Here is a 20,389-nt window from a genome sequence, read left to right on the forward strand (position 1 = left end):
ACTGTTCTTCTGCCATCTCTCTGACAAGGACTTTAATCATGGATGCCTCAGGGACAGGTTGGGGAGCCAACCTGGATCACTTACAAATGCAAAGGTCCTAGTCTCCAGAAAACATGGAGCTCCACATCAACGTTCTGAAGCTCAGAGCCATCAGGGTAGCACATATATTTCTGGACTGCCTGCACCTGAACTTCCAACACTATAGACAGCTACTGTCATGACCCACTGTCTCAAACTTGGGTCTGCAGGATTCCTAGGAATGGTCACGCTCCAAACCTCCACCTGGTAGCCTACTGACAACTGCTTACCTAGGATCCACGAAACCCAGCCCCAATTTGAGGCTCTGCCCCGAAGTCCTATTGGCGGAGTCCAAGAACTGCTGGCTGTACTTAAGCCAACAGTAGGAACAGGAAGCTGTTTAAACAACTGAGCTCCACCCTGTCCCAGACTGTTTGCCTTGTGCTTCCTGCTCCCTTGGCTTGATTTTTTTTTTTTTTTGGCATCCTGACCCGGCTTGACTCCTGGCATCTGACTTGTGGTTCCTGATCTCCAATTTTTTCTCCAGCCTCTAACCTCCTAGTATCCTGAGCTGGCTTGACTTTGGTTCCTGACTCATGGTTCTGATCTCAAATTTGTCTCTGGCTTTTGATCTCCGTATCCTCACTTTTGACAGCTGTCTCATGACTGTGGACTCTGTCTCTGACCATTAGGTCTGGCTGCCCACGACCTGGTTGTGACAGCTACTCTATCCAGACCCAAAGTCACTGCACCTGATTGTGTGGGTTATTGGCTAGTTGAATACCCCCAGACAAGGGCTGCTCTGTGCAGGTCCAGAAAATCCTGATACAAAACAGGTAAATGTCAACCAGAAAGACTTACTCTTCTAAATGGAAGACATTTTCAATATGGGCACATCAACGTGGTCTGGATTCAGTTCAGGTCTTGATACTGAAGATCCTTGACTATCTGTTGTTCTGAAGGAGGCTGGCCTTTCATTCAGTTCTGTTAAGATCCACTTTGCAACAATTTTACTTTTCATTCACTGATACAGTTCTCTCTTTTCTCATCTGACCGTATCAGAGTTCCTCCATGGGCTAATAAATACTTACCAACCGGCTGAAGAACTTATTTCTGCCTGGGAGCTCAACCACATTTTCCCCATCCTAATGGAACCTCTCAGAATGCTCCTGACAACAATATATGCTTAAGTTAATCTTCCTCGTGGCTATTATTTTGGCCAGAAGAGTGTGTGAGCTTCTGGCACTTATGCTGAGCTTCACTATACAACACCCCACAGAGACAAGATGATACAAGACCTCATCTGAAATTCATTCCCAAGGTGGACTCAGATTTTCATCTAAACCAATCAATTAATCTACTTTTCTTCTTCCTGAAACCATACTAGGCACTGGGAGAAAAGCAACTGCCTATACAGTAGAACATCAGAGTTACAAACACCTCGGGAATGGAGGTTATTCGTAACGCTAAAATGTTCGTAACTTTGAACAAAATATTGTTTTTTTTTTCAAAAGTTTACAACTGAACATTGACTTAATATAGCTTTGAAACTTGACTATGCACAAGAAAAATACTGCTTTCCTTTTTATTTTAGTAGTTTAGGTTTAACACAGTATTTGCCTTTTTTGTTTGTTTATTTATTTCCCTTTCTCTCTGCTGCTGCCTGATTGTGTACTTCCAGTTCCAATTGAGATGTATGGTTGATGGGTCAGTTTGTAACTCTGGTGTTTGTAACTCTGAGGTTCTACTGTACTAGTTGTGTCCAGGATTTCGCTTTATTATGTTGACAGGACCAAACTGTTCAGTCTGTGACCCAGTCTATTTCGCATTATAGCCAGGCACTCTAAAAGTCAGGCCATCTCATCAAGATGACTTTCAAAATGGATACACGAAGAATCTCATCATGTTGCCAGTTGGCTGGTGTACCTCTTCCATCGTAGATGAGACTCACTCCACCAAAGGTCAGGCTGCATCATTGCCTGCATCAGAAAATTACCAATATCAGAAATCTGCAAAGCAATGATGTAGAGTAACCCACTGACTTCTGTTAGACATTTTTTGCTTGGACTTAGGTGGTAGAGCAGTAGTAAAATCATTATTCAAGTGATTTAGCTGGAACTCCTCATTACCACCTTCCCAGGGGGATACTGCTTGCCAGTTGCTTACCTAGAATCCACGCTGACACGTACTCAAAAAAGAAAGCAAGGTTATTTACTCTCCAGTAATTGTGATTCTTTGAGATGTTGTTGGCAGTGTGGATCCAATGACCTGCGGGAGCTCCCTTCCCATTTCTGCTTTTTGGAGCCTTCAGTTATCACAGGGTTTGAATTGTGGGGGAACTGAGGGAGGGTGTTGGCTGGCCCACTCTTTATGCCCTCATATGGGGGTATAAGTACAGACACCCCTTCCCCCACTTTGCTATTCAGAAGAATCCAATTGCACACGTATGCGCACCTACAGTGGGATCTGCAGTGACTTACAACTTCTTGAAGAATCAGAGTTACTGAAGGATAAGTAACCATTCTTTTCTTTGCTGCTGGTGCAAATAGTTGCCCACTGAGGGGCTTGTGGCAAGACCAAAGGATGTGTGATTATAAGGTATGAGAGTAACTATATCTCCTTGTTGTACAAATAGTTTTAAAAATAATTAAAAAAACCCTATAACTCTGATTTGAACCCAAAATAAACTTTTTCTTGAAAGAACAAGAACAGTGTAAGTGCATGTGATAAATGAATAGATTTGAATTTCAAAAATTGCCTGATGAAAGCCAGCACAAAAGTTCTTCAGAGTTATTGAAAATATGGGGCTTTTGTTTGTACCTTAACCTCTTGGAGAATTGAGGGCCAGATTATCTGCTGCCCCAGAATTTAGATCCAGTCAGACAGTGGGGAATGCTCTAAACTTTCCTTGCTTGTAGTCTCCAGACTTTGTCAGTTGGGGATTGGGCAGGATGTGCTCTGATCAAGCCCCCTTCTGTCTCTGTATGCCCTCTGAGCCATGGCTGAGTAGCGAAGGATGGGTAGTGCAGGAACCAAGTATGCTTGCTCTGCTCCAACTGAGAACTCAACACCAACAGAATTCTCAGCTGGACAAATCTGGCTTCTTTCTGCCTCTTTCACTGCCAGAGTGGCACAAAAGAGCCAGAACACACACTGGTCTTCACTTCAGTTTTTGTTTCTGAACTCCTCTATTGACTTTTCATGATGTCCATGGTTAACTTGACAGGATCATGGCCTCAACGTAGATCTATGTATTACATAGCATAAAAGTGAACTGCTGTACCTGCACAGTGTCCTACTGAATCTGCATTGCCCCATATACTATAGGATCGGGACCTAAATTTGTTCAGATGATCGCTGTCACATCTGTCCAGCTACTGACACACACAAATCCCTAAATGTCAAGTCACGACTATTTAAAATAACACAAAAATTGACTGTAACAGAAGGGACAATTCTAATATTGATCATAACATTTACATTTATTTGTCATTTGGCTGGTTGTCATTTGAGTGGAATGATCATTTTATTTTATTCCAGCTGTAGCACCAGTTGTTCCTGATTTAAGTAGTGATATTGACACTAGTAACTTCGATGATTTGGAAGAAGACAAGGGAGAGGAAGAAACATTCCCTATACCAAAAGCATTTGTTGGCAACCAGCTACCTTTTGTAGGATTTACATACTACAGCAACCATCGGTAAGTATGGAGGAAACAAACTAATGTTATGTACTATCACCAAGTTTTGTATTTTTGATTCTTATTTACATATTTTTGTGTGTACACATGCGCGTGCGCTCGCTCTCTCTCACAGACACTCACACTCTCACTGTATATTTACCTAATAGGCTGTTTAAAAGTGAAAAATTCTAGTGTCATCATTTGTGGCATCTACATGAAAATAGTTCCACCGCTAGACGTTAGAGTTTTAAAATGTTACAGGAATTTTGTAGTCGGGTCAGTGTTACTGATTCCGAATTAACCATATGTATAATGACATTACATTAATTCGGCTTAGAAAGTGTACGAGGCACCTACTAAATGGAATCGCATACAAAGGGTTAAAGAGTAGTTTGAGTGTGTCTGTGCAAAGCCAGAAGGATGAGGGCAAAACCAGTGATCCCAGGGCAATGAAAAGCCAAATGCAGCCGAAACTCACTTTATCCCCAGGATGATGTTCCTTGACTTTGCTTGGGGACTTTCTTTTAGATCAGTTTCTAGCTAATAGATATCTGATAAATTTAGTGTCTCCTCATGGCTTCTAGAAAGGATAAGGAAGTTTCTCGATCTCACTTGGCTGTTGTGAAGATAGTGGCTCCACTACTCCATTCTGCCTCTTCGTCTCTTTTTTTTCTTTTAAAGTTCTTCCAAGCAGCAGCATGAAATTGACATGATTTTTATAATTTGCACTACTGCCCATGAGGTTTTAAATAACATCCGTTCAAACAGCATGTATTGCTATTTGTATGGTCAATACTATTCATTAGCATAGATTGTGTTGGTAGCAACAATGGTTAAATGTTGCCCAACACCTTCTGTTATAAGTCCCTGTTTTCAGTTGCTTATAACTAGGGCTCCATGTCTGTAATGGAGGTCGTGGAAGTCACGGATTCCGTGACTTCCTGTGATCTCTGTAACTTCTGTAGCGGCCAGTGTGACTGACCCCAGAGCCACCCAAGCAGCTGTCCCTGGGACAAGCTGCTCAGGCAGCCCTGGGGACAGCCCTGGCCCCGGTGCCAGCTGCATCGGCTGCTGCTCTGGCAGCCCTTGGCAGCAGTTCTGGGGTGGCTGGCACCGGGGCTTCCCCCTCTGGTGGTAGCTGGAGCAGCTGCTGGCGTCCCAGGGCTCCCTTCCCCAAGAGCCTTCCCCCCCAGATTAAATCAGGGGTATTATGGCATAAGTAATGAACAGGTCACGGGCTGTGATATTTGTTTGTTGCACATGACCTATCCATGACTTTTACTAAAAATACCCATGATTAAATTGTAACCTTACTTATAACTTTGCTGAACTTAGCTGTTGAGACTGATATTTTCCATGCTGGGTGTCTGCCTCAGGCAGGCTTTTTTTTTTTTTGACAGGTTCAGTAAAAAAAAAATCAGGTTAGCTGTTTGAGAATGACGGTAGGGAAAAATAAATTGTTTTGCCCTTGTTAAAGTATATTACGGAGAAGCTATAGTGCTTCTGTGCTTTGGAGCCGGGACTTGAAATTTGGCAGGTGACTCGCCTATGTGTCAGATATGTGCTTTTAGCCATCCCTGTGCAAATCGGCCCAAATTTTGGATAAGTTATAAGCCTCTGAAAATAACGATTTGGACATACTCGCTAGTGGTTTGTTAGAGGCTGGCAGCTAAATTCTCTAAAGATTCCATCTGTGCTGAGCATGCTCTATCCCCACAAAGTGCTCGTGGGTATGTACCGACCAAGCTATTCATGTGTCATCTGCACAGTGACTGAGCATGCTTACTTCTGGGGCTGCAGGAGCTGAGAACAACTTTCCCTGCAGTTGTTCTTCCTGGCAGACAGGGACCACTGTAGTGTGAGGTACAAAAATTAAAAATAGGGAGGCTGTCTCTCCTGTCCTCCCACTGCCCCTCTGCTGGTGCCCAAGCATTCTGGAGGAAACTGTCTCACTTGAATTTAAAGGGGTGAGGAGTAAAGTGGGGGCAGGAGTAGGCTGGGGTTGATAGGATAATACTCAGACAGGTGCTGGGGGTGGTAGAAGATGGGAATAGGGATCGGAGTCGAGATGGGGAGGAATAGGGAACAGAGGAGGAGATGGGGCAGAGTGGGTAGCAACCGAAGGGAACAGAAGATGGAAGCCAAAGTGGAGGAATACAGGGTGGACGGGATCAGAATAATCTATAAACACTAGAGCACATACTTGTTGAGAACCTGAAATAGAACCCAGGATTCCTGAGTTGCAGCATCTCCTTAATGTGGTTTTCAGACATTCTCGTTTAACATTTCAGAAAAGCTGAGCGCTAAACAATATTAACTGAAATTAAAAAGCAACAAATTCAAAACTGAAGAAAGGAAATACTTTATGTAACGCACGATTAACCTGTATAACTCAGTGCTACAAGATGTTATAGAGGCCAAGAGCTTCGGCTTGATCAAGTGCCCTTTGAAGTCCGTGGGAATCTTTTCATTGTCTGTAGTGGGCTTTGGATCAGATCCTTAGTGTAGGAGTCAGAAAAATAGGATTCAGAAAAATCTAATAATTTCTTATTATAATGCTATCCCTAGATATACTAGATAGAATAAAAATTTATCAGGTGTATAAACCCACTTGCTTCGGAGCATAAGCCAACCATTGACTGACTGATGGGGGGCACCTCCCACTGCCACAAATAAGTTATTTCATTATAGGTATTTTACACCTTCCTTTGACTCATCTGTTTCTGGCCATTGTTTCGGTAGGATACACTACTAAATGGACCATTGGTCTGATCCAGTAAGTTTTAAGGGATAGTACCCTACAATCTACTTTATGCTCCCTTTCTAAAAATAAACTTGTAGCTATTCCTTCAGGTTCTAAATGTTCTGTTTTTAATTCAACCACTCCCTTCCTGTGGAATAAAAAACACACACACAAGAAGCACTGCTTTGCTATTGAAGTATTGCCATCCAGTCATCCAAGGGAACACAAACCATATATACCCTGTGCATTGTTTTGCATTGTTGGTAGAAGCACCAATGATATTGTTATAAAATAAGAAAGTCTTACATTTGTTTTCTAATACAGTATTACAAACAAAAGGACAAATTTTGGCCATCTCTGCACACATTTTTATAAGGGGGAGAAGGTGCTTGAGAGCCTGTCATCACACCTATGAAGGATGCAGCCTCAGTGTTGCATGCAGCACTCTAAGTGCAGGGAGGTTGAGATGGCTAGCACTGACCATCCCAAGGGGAGTGTGATTAGGCAGGGTCACAGCCCTATATCTTACGTACTTGATAATACTCCAGATGTTGGCATTGGGGAAAGCACATACTATACCTCTTAAGTATGTAATAAGTGTGACTTCTGAACATGCTTCCCCAAAGTTTCTGGAATCATTCTGCCTTTTACAGCACTTATATAGCACTTATAGACACCACTGCTTAGCTGCTACTTTCTCTGTACTCCCTTTCCCATCATGGCTTTGGCTGTAGTTATCACACTGGAATCCAATGTACCCAAAAAGCCACATTAACTCCTGTACCTTTGAAGTTGCAGGAAAAATCATTATTTGTCAAATGGAAAAAGTAGGGCAATAAATATATTTTTAATCTTCAAGGATGAGATTTTGGGTTGTTTCACAGACCTCAAAGTCCAGTGGAAGGAAGGGCTGAGGTTACTTTAAGCCACCTTTGCACCCTCCTGATTCTGGACTACCTCGAGGGGCCAAAGTGGCACCAGGTGTAAGTTAGGCAGCTTAGTTTATGGGAGCTGTCTGACTTATGGGAGCCTGTTATTTTCTGCCTATGAGTAATAATGTTCCCTAAAATCTCCTCAGTACTCTGTGCTGCAGCCTTGCTTCCAGCACATCCATCCCACCCCTAGTCCTGCCCCAGACACTCTCCTTACATCAGGATGTGGGAAGGAGTCCTCCGAAGAGAGTCTGTGGCTGTCTTTCGCATGTTAAGCTGCTTCTTCCTAAAATGGATCCAGGGCTTGTGGAACCCCTTTATGCCATTCTGTCTCCTTTACTCAAGCATAAAAATGTAGGAGTTGGGAGCAGAATCTTATCCCAAGCTTTTAAGATAATCAGCAAATTATTTGCATTTATTTATCTGACTTTCATAATCCATGACAAATACGCATACGCAGTCATGGCAAATAAACATATGTATCTACTTGGTACGCCGAATAGATACCATTACATAAAACAGGAATACGGTTAAAGAGCTCTGGGCTGCAAGTCCCTCCATCTATGGAACTCCTGTTGACTTCACTGGGGGTTCCATGCCCATAACCTCTGCAGAGTTGACTTCTATGGTACTACTCCTGTGAGAAAAATTAAGCACATGAGTAAATGTGTGCAAGATCAGGGCCCAAGAGAGTGTTGAACCATGGAAAGCAAAACTTTTAAGTTATTAAAAAAGGAAGTACTTTTTTCCTAGAAGAAGAATGGTAAAAACTGCAGATTTCTACTTAATGTAAGACAAATTATACAATGAACAGTATGTTTTTTTTATTAAATGTGTTTACATCTTATAATAAACGCAAGCACTAACAATCTGTCCTGATAGCCGCCTTGGCTAGCTGGATCTCACAGAGATTGGAATCTTTGGAGATCCTTTTAAACTAGCTTACTCTGTTTTCTCTTTCTCAGAACCTTGCTTTTTAAACATTTTTAATTAAATATTTTGTTATAGGTATTTATCTGCCTCCGCAGAAAATTCAAATGACAACAGAACAAGTTCCAGTATAGATAAAAGCCTGGTATGTATTTCAATATTAGTTTTGTGTAAACTGACAGTGGGTACACTGCACATTGAAATACTGAAGTAATTTTAAATGACATGAAACTGCTTTAGTGCTTTGAAATATGGAAAATCAGTACATTTTTTTAATTGTTTAGACTGGCATAGCTATAAGATCTGGCAGGGAAACAGAATTTCAATTCTGAAAAATAAATCGATATTTTTAGAAGAAAATTATCCTGTATAGGAATGAAAAATGCTGAAATCTCAGTATTTTCACTGAATTGAAATTCCACAATATTTAGTTTTAAGAAACACCAAAATATTTCCATAATAGAAAAGTGTTGGTTTTCCAAAATAAAATATGCTCCCTAAAAGCCAGATCTACAGTAGCATGCCAGGCAGACCGCCAGCCTGTGACGAGGCCAGCCAGGGAGCAGGAGGCTGCTCAGCTCCCCAGAGAGCCAGCAAGTGCGGGGTCTAGGGATCTCTGGGAGCCCAACAGCCTGCTGAGGAGCTGAGAGCTTAGAAACCCTGAAACTTCTGGCAGCACTGGAAGAATCAGGGAGCCTGGATGCTCTGGACACCATTGGGAGCCCCAGCTCCAGGACAGCTTGCCTGAGAGCTGCAGTTCTCAAGCTCCTCATGAGACAGGATGCTGAGGAACAGGGATCCTCAGATCCCAAGCTCCCTGCCAGGTGACCTGTTGAGGAGCCTTGGAAGCCCCAGGTTCCAGAGAGATGGTTTGGTGGGAGAAGGAAATCAGGCAGGTTCCCATTGAATTTTTTGGCAAAATCAACCCATTTTAAAGATTTGAAGATTTAAAATTGGCGTTTTCTGATGGAAAAATGTTCTATCAGAAAATTTTCTGGCTGGCTCTAATAGCTATTGTGCTAGGCTTGGATGCAACTAGCAGTATCCATGACTTGTTTCTATTGTCCATTCCATTAAGCAGATATCAATGACTGTCTGTTACTATTTATTATTAATTAGTTTGTAATACAAGGTGTTTTCCAAACAGAGGAAGAAAAGGAAGGCTATACAGTTGAATGAAAGGGGAAAAAAGTGCAACTGCAGAAATTGCTCTGTTTTATGCCTATTTTTGATGACTCTATATAGTTTGTTCTTAAATACTGTATTACCTACAGAAATATTTTAAAGGGCAGAAGAACCAAGTGTATATCTTGTATTGGCTTAACATAATTCAGTAAGTGTTTGATTTGGAGGATGCTGATTCTTTGTGCCCATTTTGACTGGTGTCTTCTTTCTTGTATGTTACTTCACCTGCCGTTGGTTGGTGATGTGAGAAAATAAGAACTTTAGGCCAGATTTTCAGGTATTTAGGTGCCGAAAGGTGCAGACAGGCACCTAGAGAGATTTTTCAAAAGTGCCTGAGCAGGCACCTGAGTTGCTTAGTCATTGTGAAAATTCCCTAGAAGAGCTCTTTGTAGCTTGAGAACTTGTCTCTGCCACCAACTGAAGTTGGTCCAATAAAAGATCTTAACTTACCCACCTTGTCTCGCTAATATCCTGGGAGAAACACCGCTATAACAACACTGCAAACAAAGTTAAGTAAATGTAACACAAGATACTGCCTAGGTATACAGTTCTGCAAGGTGTTGAGTGCCTTGTGGGAGGAATTGAGTGCCTGCAATTTCCAGGGAACACATTGGGTTTAGAGGATCTTCAGGACCTCATAGGATTAGACCTAAGATTCTAGAGAGAGAAGAAATCCATAGTCCTTTAATTGAAATTCTGAATCTATTTGGAAATATGAATTAACTTTACTCGTTTATTTTGATTTAACACTTGAAATTCAATGCCCATCAGAGTCTAAAAGTTAAGTTTAAAAAGATTCACAAATTCTTTTGCAGTAGGTCTTCAGCCTTCTCACAACTCAGGAGGTAGAACGGACATGTTAAGTCATTGTCAGGGAGGGTGTGGCCAGCCCCTAAAGATCCCAGAGAGTTTTTTGTTCTTGCCTTCTCTACTGTAGGCAAATTTCTCCAGACTCTCTCAACCTAGGGTTACCATACGTCCGGATTATCCCGGACATGTCTGGATTTTTGGGTTTTAAACAGCCGTCTGGGAGGACTTTGTAAAAATCTAAAAAGGTCCAAGATTTCCCTCTCAATGCAGAGCGTGACACGGCTGACAGAGTGGCCGGGCAGGATTGAGCTGCTCGCATCGGGGCCTCCAGCAGCCAGAGCCCTATCCCTGCTCCCCCCTCCCCTGCAGCCTCAGCACGCCGTGCTGGCAGCGCTCTGGGGGGGCGCAGGGCTGTGCGCTCCGTGGGGGAGCGCAGCAATGTGGAGCCAGACACACTAGTCTGAGCGGCACGGTAACGGGGTTGGGGGTTGGAGAAGGGGCAGTGGGTCCCAGGGGGGCAGTCAGGGGACAGGAAGCAAGGGATGTTGGATGGGTCGGGGTTCTGGGGGGGGGCCTGTCAGGGGGTGGGAGTGTGGAGAGGGGTCGTGGCAGTCAGGGGGCGGTTAGATGGGTCAGGAGTTCGGGGGGGGCTGTCAAGGGGTTGGTGGTGTGGAGATGGGTCGGGGCAGTCAGGGGACAGGGAGCAGGGGGGGGTTGGATGGGTTTGGAGTTCCTGGGGGGCAGGGATGTGGAGAGGGGTCAGGGCAGTCAGGACAGGGAGCAGGGGGGGTTGGATGGGTCGGAGGTACCTGGGGGGGCTGTCAGTTGGTTGAGGTGTGGAGAGGGGTCGGGGCAGTCAGGTGATAGGTAGGGGGTGAGGTCCTAGGGGGGCAGTTAGGGGTAGGGGTCCCGGAGGGGGCGATCGGGGACAAGGATGGGTTGGGGGTTCTGTGGGGGGCAGTCAGGGGATGGGAAGTGGGAGGGAGTGGATGGGGGCGGGGCTACTCCCCCCCTCCCCAATGGAGTGTCCTCTTTTTTGAAAGTTCAAATATGGTAACCCTATCCCTACCCCAGAATGCAGAACAGAAACTGAAAAGAAACAAAAACACAAAGAAATGTTTTTATTCTAACCACTCAGTTTGTTGAATTCCAGACTTTTGCGGGGGGGCTATTTAGCCTCAGACTTAGCAGAAACCTCTCTGAAAGTACTTCTCTTGATAACTAAGGTATCTGGCTGCAGCAGCTGCTAGCGCAGCATGTCTGGGCAGGCCTCTTAGGGAACTGCACCACACAGGCAGCCAAAGGCACAAGCCAGCAAGATTGAGTACAGAAATTCCTGGGCTATCATCCCCAACTGCCAGTGTGGACAACTATTCCTCTCCCCTCCACAAAAACAAACAAACAAAAAAACCCACCCTGGAGTTGTCAGCATGGAGAGACAAAAAAGGAGAGCAACCCAGACACCGAGAAGCAAGTAGGAGCCCTTCATTTATTTCTGTCCAGCTCCCAGGCCCTTTCTTATCAAAGTGTGGGTGAGTCCTTATATAACCCAGCCTTATTTTCTGTGTGACTCATTCAGGCAAAATGGCTGCTCCATGTACAGGTTTCCCCTGGTCCCCCCCTTGTCCCTACAAATTATGGGGTTATACACCATCCATAAAGTCAAAGGGGTACCACTTAAGAATTGTCTCTTTCAAGGGTTACACACTTTCTATGGCACAGCAGTAGGTGGGATTCTCTCTTTAGATTTCATTCAGGGCTACTCTAAGATCTCATGTTGGAGTCCACTTCCTCTGGAACAGATTGGGGAACACCTTCATATCTCAAAGCCTTGTGGCGGAGTCTAATAAACTGATAAAGCATACTGTCTTGTCTAGATGGAGGACAGTTACAGAGCCTCTCCATTCTACCTCTGGATACCTCAGAGCAGCCCAATGGTGTGTAAGAAAGCAAAATGATAAAACCAGCAGGGGCAGTCACTTGCCAAACTCCTCAGCCTCTTAAGGAGTATGGATTCTCGGTCTTCCTTTTTCCATTGGAGTAGCAAGAAAAGTCTAAAAAATAGAAGAAGGAAGTGAGGAAACATCCTGCTCAGAAGCAGGAAAAAAAAAACTCTCTCACACCTCTCCCATTTAAGACGGGTAAAGAGCATTAGAGTTTCTCCCCAAATATCAGATACCAGCAGAGCAGCGGAACAGTTCCTGTAGAAAGTATTCAGAAGGAGCTGGGACACACATCATATGGAACCTCCTTTTTCCATCATCCTACTATGAAGCCGTAGAACCTAATTTCTCAAAGCACAAATTCAGTAGGAAGGGGAATGGTTGGGGTGAATCTCAGAGAATTAGGAAGAGCAGTGCTTTGATCCCTCTTTCTGAAATGACTGACAGTTGTCTGACTCCTCAGAATAAGGGGGAGATCAAAACAAAGCTCTTGCCCCAGAGTATTTAGATACTGTTGTATAGAAGAGTAGCAACACACCTACACTTTCCTCTAGACAACATACCTTAGGAAGAGTTACTTGAGGAAGATGATGGCATAGATAGCAAGACCACTTGGATACATTTCCTTTCAGGATATAAATTGGAACTGTAAATCCTTTTCTATGCAGCTCTTAAAATATTGAGTGAAGACTGGGTGAACCAGCTAAGGCCAAGCTCCTGAAGAGACTGAAAATATTGAACATCTGGGATGTATCTTGGTGGTCCTCTTTTTATGGCAAAGAAGAGATCCTGTGTAGTAACTTTATTGTTGTAAGAGGATCTGAAGTTCTTGTTAGTAGTTTCAAAGGTTTATAAAGTGGTCATACAGTAGAAGATGTGGAAATTCTCTCAGATTGGCTAGGTCTTTGGGGACTGAGCCATTTCCTCCCTATCAGAGGCTTCCAGGTCTGATCCAGAGCTGTTGACAGGCAGAAGATTGACTGAAAAAGATCTGCGGATCTTCCTACTAGAGGGGAAAAGAAAGGAGATTTTAATGTAAATACAAATAACTTTTCCTGTATCCCTTGCAATAATAATTTAGGCTTGTCCTGTAAACACTTAAGCATATGAGTAATTTACTCATGTGTTTTCAGCAGTACTATTCAGGTACATAAAGCTTTACTCTTGAGCCTAGATGTTTGAAGGATCAGGCCTTACTCAGTTTTACATATTCTGTATAATGAAATCTGTGAGCTGAGATAGCACTGCAGGAATAAGTTGAACTTTGAGAAATACTTCACTTGATTTTTCAACTGCTATATTGCATTGCTGTTGTTTTGTAATTAATCTATTTTAAAAGACTCAAAGAGAATATCACACTTTAATAACCAACAAAACATAGTCTTTACATTTTTCTTCTCATGCCAGTGTTGGTGCACAGAGTGGAAACTAGTCTCTTCCATTCCTCTTTGTCATTAAATGCTTGATATAAAATAGATTGATTATGACATCATTTAGCTAGTCCAGGCAAGTGCTGGAATTTTTTTTACTAGTTTCATAGAATGTAATGCATACATTTTTAATGTGTGTCTATATACTTTAAGATGGAAAATATGCAGAAAACTATCTATCAGTTAGAAGAGCAGCTTCAAAATGAAATGCAATTGAAAGATGAAATGGAGCAAAAATGCAGGTGAGACTCTGAACTTAAATACATTTTCAGAATTAAATAATATAAAAATCATCTCTGTAAAAAATATATTCAGGATTACAAGCATGATATCAATATTGCTACTATAGTAATACAGTAGTCTGAGATTCTAAGCCACAAATTAAATCACTTTAAAATGATATCTCAGAATGTTTGTTTTTCTTTTGTATTTAAAGAGGAAGATGAATTGTTTGTGTTCGCATCAGTGAAAGACACATCTTACCCCTGAATATTTGAACTCCATGTTGTTTTTCCTTCCACTACCCTGATAGGTTTCAAATACCTGCAGGACACAGTGAACACGTATTTTTTTTTTTTTTTTTTTTAAGAACGTAAAATACTATGGGCACTACATGTACTAGAATATTGGAGTTTTAAGATTGTCCAGCATCTTGGTATCTTAAATGCCACAGTACTATTGAAAGGTCCAGCTTGTGACTTTGTTGAGATTAAGACAGATACGCGCAGCAGTTTTCTGTTATGTTCTTGAAAAAAGTAAATATCTGACAAATTACTGCCTATTCTTGCACCTTCATCAACATGGGCATATAGCGGAAAATCTGATAATCATGGAGCTTAATGTGCACACATAGCTGTTGGTCATCTTAGAAGAATTGCTACCAAAAATGGTCATATAGGAATTCAGACCACATAGTAGTATTTAGTAGATAGTGTGCTCTTTACACATATCCAGAGTTTCACTGTCCACATATTGACTACCTACCACATGGCAGCATGTGGGATGCTAGAAATATTTTAAACGATTGTATCCCTACAATCACACTGACTATGTATTCAGTAACATCAGCATGTCTTCTGATGTCTCACAGTTAAACACATTTTATCACAGGGTTAATAGATTTGATTTAGGGCTGTAAAGCGATTTAAAAAAAATTAATTGTGATTAATCGCGCTGTTAATAACAGAATTCCATTTATTTAAATATTTTTGGATGTTTTCTACATTTTCAAATATATTTGTTTCAATTACAACACAGAATACAAAGTGTACAGTGCTCACTTTGTATTTATTACAAATATTTGCACTGTAAAAAACAAAATTAATATTTTTCTATTCGCCTAATACAAATACTGTAGTGTAATCTCTATCATGAAAGTTGAACTACAAATGTAGAATTGGGAACAAAACAAAAGAAAAACTGCATTCAAAAATAAAACAATGTAAAACATTAGAGCCTAAAAGTCCACTCAGTTCTACTTCTTGTTGAGCCAATCACTAAGACAAAGAAGTTTGTTTACATTTGCAGGAGATAATGCTGCCCGCTTCTTGTTTACAATGTCACCTGAAAGTGATAACAGGGGTTCACATGGCACGGTTGTAGCCGGTGTTGCAAGATACGCTAAAGATTCATATGTCACTTCATGCTTCAACCACCATTCCAGAGGACATGCGTCCATGCCGATGAGGGATTCTGCTTGATAATGATCCAGAGCAGTGCGGACTCGCACATGTTTATTATCATCATCTGAGTCAGATGCCACCAGCAGAAGGTTGATTTTCTTTTTTGGTGGTTCAGGTTCTTTAGTTTCTGCATTGGAGTGTTGCTCTTTTCGGATTTCTGAAAGCATTCTCCACACCTCATCCCTCTCAGATTTTTGAAGGCACTTCAGATTCTTAAACGTTTGTGTTGAGTGCTGTAGCTATCTTTAGAAATCTCACATTGGTACTTTCTTTGAGTTTTGTCATATCTGCAGTGCAATTGTTCTTAAAATGAACATCATCATCTGAGACTGCTATAACATGAAATATATGGCAGAATGCAGGTAAGACACAGAGCAGGAGAGCTACAATTCTCCCCCAAGGAGATATCACAAATTTAATGCATTTAAATAATTGATTATTATTATTATTATTATTTTTAAACAAGCATGTCCTCAGGAATGGTGGCCAAACATGAAGGGGCATACGAATGTTTAGCATATGCTGGCTACAAAAGTGCCATGCGAATGCCTGTTTTCACTTTCTGGTGATATTGTAAGTAAGAAGCAGGCAGCACTATGTCCCATAAATGTAAATAAACTTGTTTGATTGACTGAACAAGAAGTAGGACTGAGTGGACTTGTAGGCTCTAAAGTTTTACATTGTTTTGTTTTTGAGTGCGGTTATGTAACAAAAAAAATTGACATTTGTAAGTTGCACTTTCATGATTGAGAGATTGCACTACAGTACTTATATGAGGTGAATTGAAAAATACTATTTCTTTTGTTTATAATTTTTACAGTGCAAATATTTGTAATAAAAATAATATAAAGTGAGCAATCTCCACTTTGTATTCTGTGTTGGAATTGAAATCAATATATTTGAAAAAGTAGGAAAACCTCCAAAAATATTTAATACATTTCAATTGGTATTTTATTGTTTAACAGTGCAATAAAAACTGCAATCAATCGTGATTAATTTTTTGAGTTAATCACATGAGTTAACTGCAATTAATCAACAGCCCTAATTGATTACATATATTGGTATAAACTGCTATTTATTACATGTCAGTTTATACGGTCTGAATTGTTTATGCTATAACTTTTTTGGACAGAGGTAAATAACTACAAATTAACGTTTATGTGGCCTAATGTTGTTTTATAAAGGCCAAAACTAGGGACAGACATCCATACCAAACGTATAGAACTGGTAGAGATCTTAATGCGGATCAATGGATGTTCCGTATTGCTGGCTGACCAGTTCATATTTCCTTTGTCGATATACTTATCTCATAGAGCTGGAAGGGACCCTGAAAAGTCATTGAGTCCAGCCCCCTGCCTTCACTAGCAAGACCAAGTACTGATTTTTCCCCAGATCCCTAAGTGCCCCCCTGGATTGACCTCACAACCCTGGGTTTAGCAGGCCAATGCTCAAACCAGTGAGTTATCCCTCCCCCGTGGGGTGTTACTCAGCACTTATTTCACCTTTTCTCTGCAGTAACTTGTTTTTTTTTTTTTTTTTTTTTTTTCCCAGTTTTCTTCTAGAGATACTTTTTGTGTGGTAATAGCATGTAGATATCTTTATATATGATATGGACATATTTGTATGGGTAATTGATCACTTTTGGAGATCCACATTCTTAGAGATGTGGGATGTGCACAACTGGAGATTCTTTCTAGACAATGGCAGAATATGTGTTGACTAACATTTACTAGTTATAGAAACCTCTTACTCTGCACCTTTTTGTGGATTTAGGGACAGAATTTGACCCTTACCATTTTTGACACACATTGCCTCCAGTCAATACATTTAATGATTGTGCTATTATAAACTACTTTATGTTGATTAGTGGCATTCTTCAGTTTAAAATGTTGGTTTTAGGATGAAGTGGCATGCACATAGTAATTATTTTTTTAAATAATGGTCTTAAATAGTTTAAATATTGAAATGCCAGGCATGTAAAATAAGATCTTAATCATTTACATATTAAAATAATTAATTATTTATAGGACTTCAAACATAAAACTAGACAAGCTAATGAAGGAACTGGATGAAGAGGTAAGTTTGTGTTTTTCTGAATCACAGAATTTTTAACTACGTTGAGTGGATCAGTGTACTCCTCATACTGCTAGAGGTTTATAATTTTCCTGTAAAAATTTGCACTCCAATTTAAATTTGAGAATAAATCTCCACGTTCCAAAACACAAATCATTTTGGCCATGTTTGTTATGAAAGTGCAAAATGTAATTTTAGCATTTTAAATTTTTTTTTTTTTTGTGCTTCTACAATTCAAAACTACTTTCCTGCATTTCAAATCCTGTGCTGAACACTGTTTAGCCTCGTTCTTCAGAATATTCAATATAATGTTTCAAAATTAGCTAGATTTCTAAAAATCTGTGTGCAGATAATCCTCTAGCACATCATTATATTGTAGTATTCATAAACCTAATACAGTAACTCCTCACTTAAAGTCGTCCCGGTTAACATTGTTTCGTTGTTACATTGCTGATCAGTTAGGGAACATGCTCGTTTAAAGTTGTGCAATGCTGCCTTATAACGTTGTTTGGCAGCCACCTACTTTGTCCACTGCTTTCAGGAAGAACAGCCTGTTGGAGCTAGCTGGTGGGGGCTTGGAACCAGGGTGGATCGTCAGCCCCCCTATCAGCTCCCCGCTCCCATAAGTTCCCTGTGCAGCAGCCACCCAGCAGGTTACCAGTTGCCAGCAGTTCAGTTGTCCCTCCCCACACTGCCATGTGCTGCTCCTGTCCTCTGCCTTGGAGCTGCTCCCGGGAGCCTCCTGCTTGCTGTGCAGGGGAGGGGGAAAGAGGGGGGCTAATGTCAGGGTGTCCTCCTGCCCCCCTGCTTACCCCTTTTCCATATAGAGCAGGATGGGGACAGGATGGAGAGAGCTAACTTCCTGATTTTTTTTAAAGGCTATGAACTTAGAGTGGGGTCAGCATACTTAAAGGGGCAATGCTCCTCTCTCTCCCTCCCTCCCTCCCCCACACACAGGGTGTGTGTCTCTATCTGCCATGCTGTCTCCCCTCCCTCCATTTGTGCTGCCTTGTAGAGTGTGGGGCTACATTAACATCTTGTTAACTCTTGAGGGCTCAGCCAAATGCTAGTTCATCATTTAGCAGTAAGGCATTCCCCAGGAAATATTCCACCCTCTAACTTCACCACCTCAACCAAGCTTCACAGTCATCATTGCTGTGTACAGTATTAAATTGTTTGTTTAAAACTTATACTGTGTGTGTGTGAGAAAAAAATTCCTTGGAACCTAACCCCTCCATTTACATTAATTCTTATGGGGAAATTGGATTTACTTAACATTGTTTCGCTTAAAGTCACATTTTTCAGGATCATAACTACAACATTAAGCGAGGAGTTACTGTAAACAGGTAATTTTTGCTTTTGTGTTAAATACAGTTATTGCAGTGATTTGGAAGATTTAATTAGAGACAAACTTCAAAGTGATGTTGGGAATTATTAGGCTCTATTCTGCAAACCTTCTGTTCATATCGGTAGTCTCACTGGGTGAAATCCTGGCCCTACTGGCTTCAGTTGAGCCAAGATTTCACCAGTTGAAGTCAATGAGACGACTTACAGAACAAGAGAATTAAAAAAAGTTTGTAGGCTCATTCTGTAAAATGTAAATGGAAAATACCAGTGTTTATTATAATTTCAGGGAAATCAAAGAAAAAATTTAGAATCAACAGTATCTCAGACTGAGAAGGAAAAGATGCTGCTGCAACATAAAATAAATGAATACCAAAGAAAAGTTGAACAGGAGAATGAAAGAAGACGAAATGTAGAAAATGAAGGTAAGCAATGTTACCCATGTGCTAGAAATGTTGGCGTGTATGCTACTATACAGTTTTATGTATAATTTACCTTTTTAGCATTTGAAGCGTTTTAGAATAGATTTTTTCTTGAAATACTGATTAACAAAAAGATTGTCATAGTTATCACAGGAAAGTAGCCATTTCTGTTTTTGATATTTGAAGTATCAAATTCTGCCCTTAGATGTATGCATGTGGAGCCCCTAATGATTTGAGTGAGCCAGGTGTATATAATTCAAGAACAAAATTTGGCCTCATGTAGAAATATCTAGTAATGTCACACAGATTTTCTGTTCTGATCTGCTAGGAAAATTGAATTCCATATTCATTTCTGTCTCTAGTGTCCACCTTAAAAGATCAGTTAGAAGACTTGAAAAAAATTAGCCAGCATTCACAAACTACAAATGAGAAGATGACACAGTTACAAAAGCAAGTAAGTGATTGCTGTTCAGTGTTTTCATTGTTTCTTCAAATTTGTCATATAGTATTGATTACATAAATGTAACAAAGCTGAATCTGTTAATTATTGCACGTTGAATGGGAGTCGACTTTTCTTACCCTAACAGCTAGAAGAAGCCAATGACTTACTAAGGACAGAATCAGATACAGCAGCAAGATTGAGAAAGAGTCATACAGAAATGAGCAAGTCCATAAGCCAGTTAGAATCACTAAATAGAGAACTTCAGGAAAGATGCAGAGTTCTAGAGAGCACAAAATTGGAAGTGGAAAAGGACTATTATCAATTGCAAGCAGCACTGGAAGCAGAACGAAGGGACAGAAGTCATGGATCTGAAATGATTGGAGATTTACAAGGTAACCATTCCATGTTTATGTAGTTTTTTAATGTTGCAGTAAATATTTATTCTTACAAAAATCTATTTTCATAACTTCACTTTGCTGCTCTGTATCATTGTGTAAAGCTTGAAAAAGATGTACCAGCTGTTTTCAGGGAGTTTAATTCTATTCATTTAGTATAGTAGAGCAGTAATCAACAAACTAATTGAGTATCCCTAGAGGACTAATACTTGGGAAAATTTGTAAATATAGTTTAAGGTACCAAATGTCTTACCAATTCAATATTAACTCAGGTACATAATTCCTGTGTGATTGAGTTTTGGGGATGAGAGGGAAAGCAGTATTGTGGATAACAGCAATTTCCCCTGCCCCTCCTCCA

The 20,389-nt window shown here is 40.8% G+C and overlaps 1 protein-coding gene across 2 annotated transcripts in view; it reads left to right on the forward strand.

The window, feature by feature from the left end:
* The window catches only part of ROCK1 (Rho associated coiled-coil containing protein kinase 1), a 177,997-nt gene that overhangs the window by 96,499 nt on the left and 61,109 nt on the right, over positions 1-20,389 (forward strand). For both annotated transcript variants that reach the window (XM_054017505.1, XM_054017506.1), the window contains exons 10-16: positions 3,559-3,718; positions 8,384-8,450; positions 13,827-13,915; positions 17,383-17,431; positions 19,062-19,197; positions 19,557-19,648; positions 19,782-20,028. In XM_054017505.1, coding sequence (XP_053873480.1) covers positions 3,559-3,718; positions 8,384-8,450; positions 13,827-13,915; positions 17,383-17,431; positions 19,062-19,197; positions 19,557-19,648; positions 19,782-20,028 — 840 coding nt within the window. The remainder of the gene's footprint in view (positions 1-3,558; positions 3,719-8,383; positions 8,451-13,826; positions 13,916-17,382; positions 17,432-19,061; positions 19,198-19,556; positions 19,649-19,781; positions 20,029-20,389) is intronic.

The sequence above is a fragment of the Malaclemys terrapin genome, chromosome 2 (assembly GCF_027887155.1).
Source record: "Malaclemys terrapin pileata isolate rMalTer1 chromosome 2, rMalTer1.hap1, whole genome shotgun sequence".
Taxonomy (NCBI): domain Eukaryota; kingdom Metazoa; phylum Chordata; order Testudines; family Emydidae; genus Malaclemys; species Malaclemys terrapin.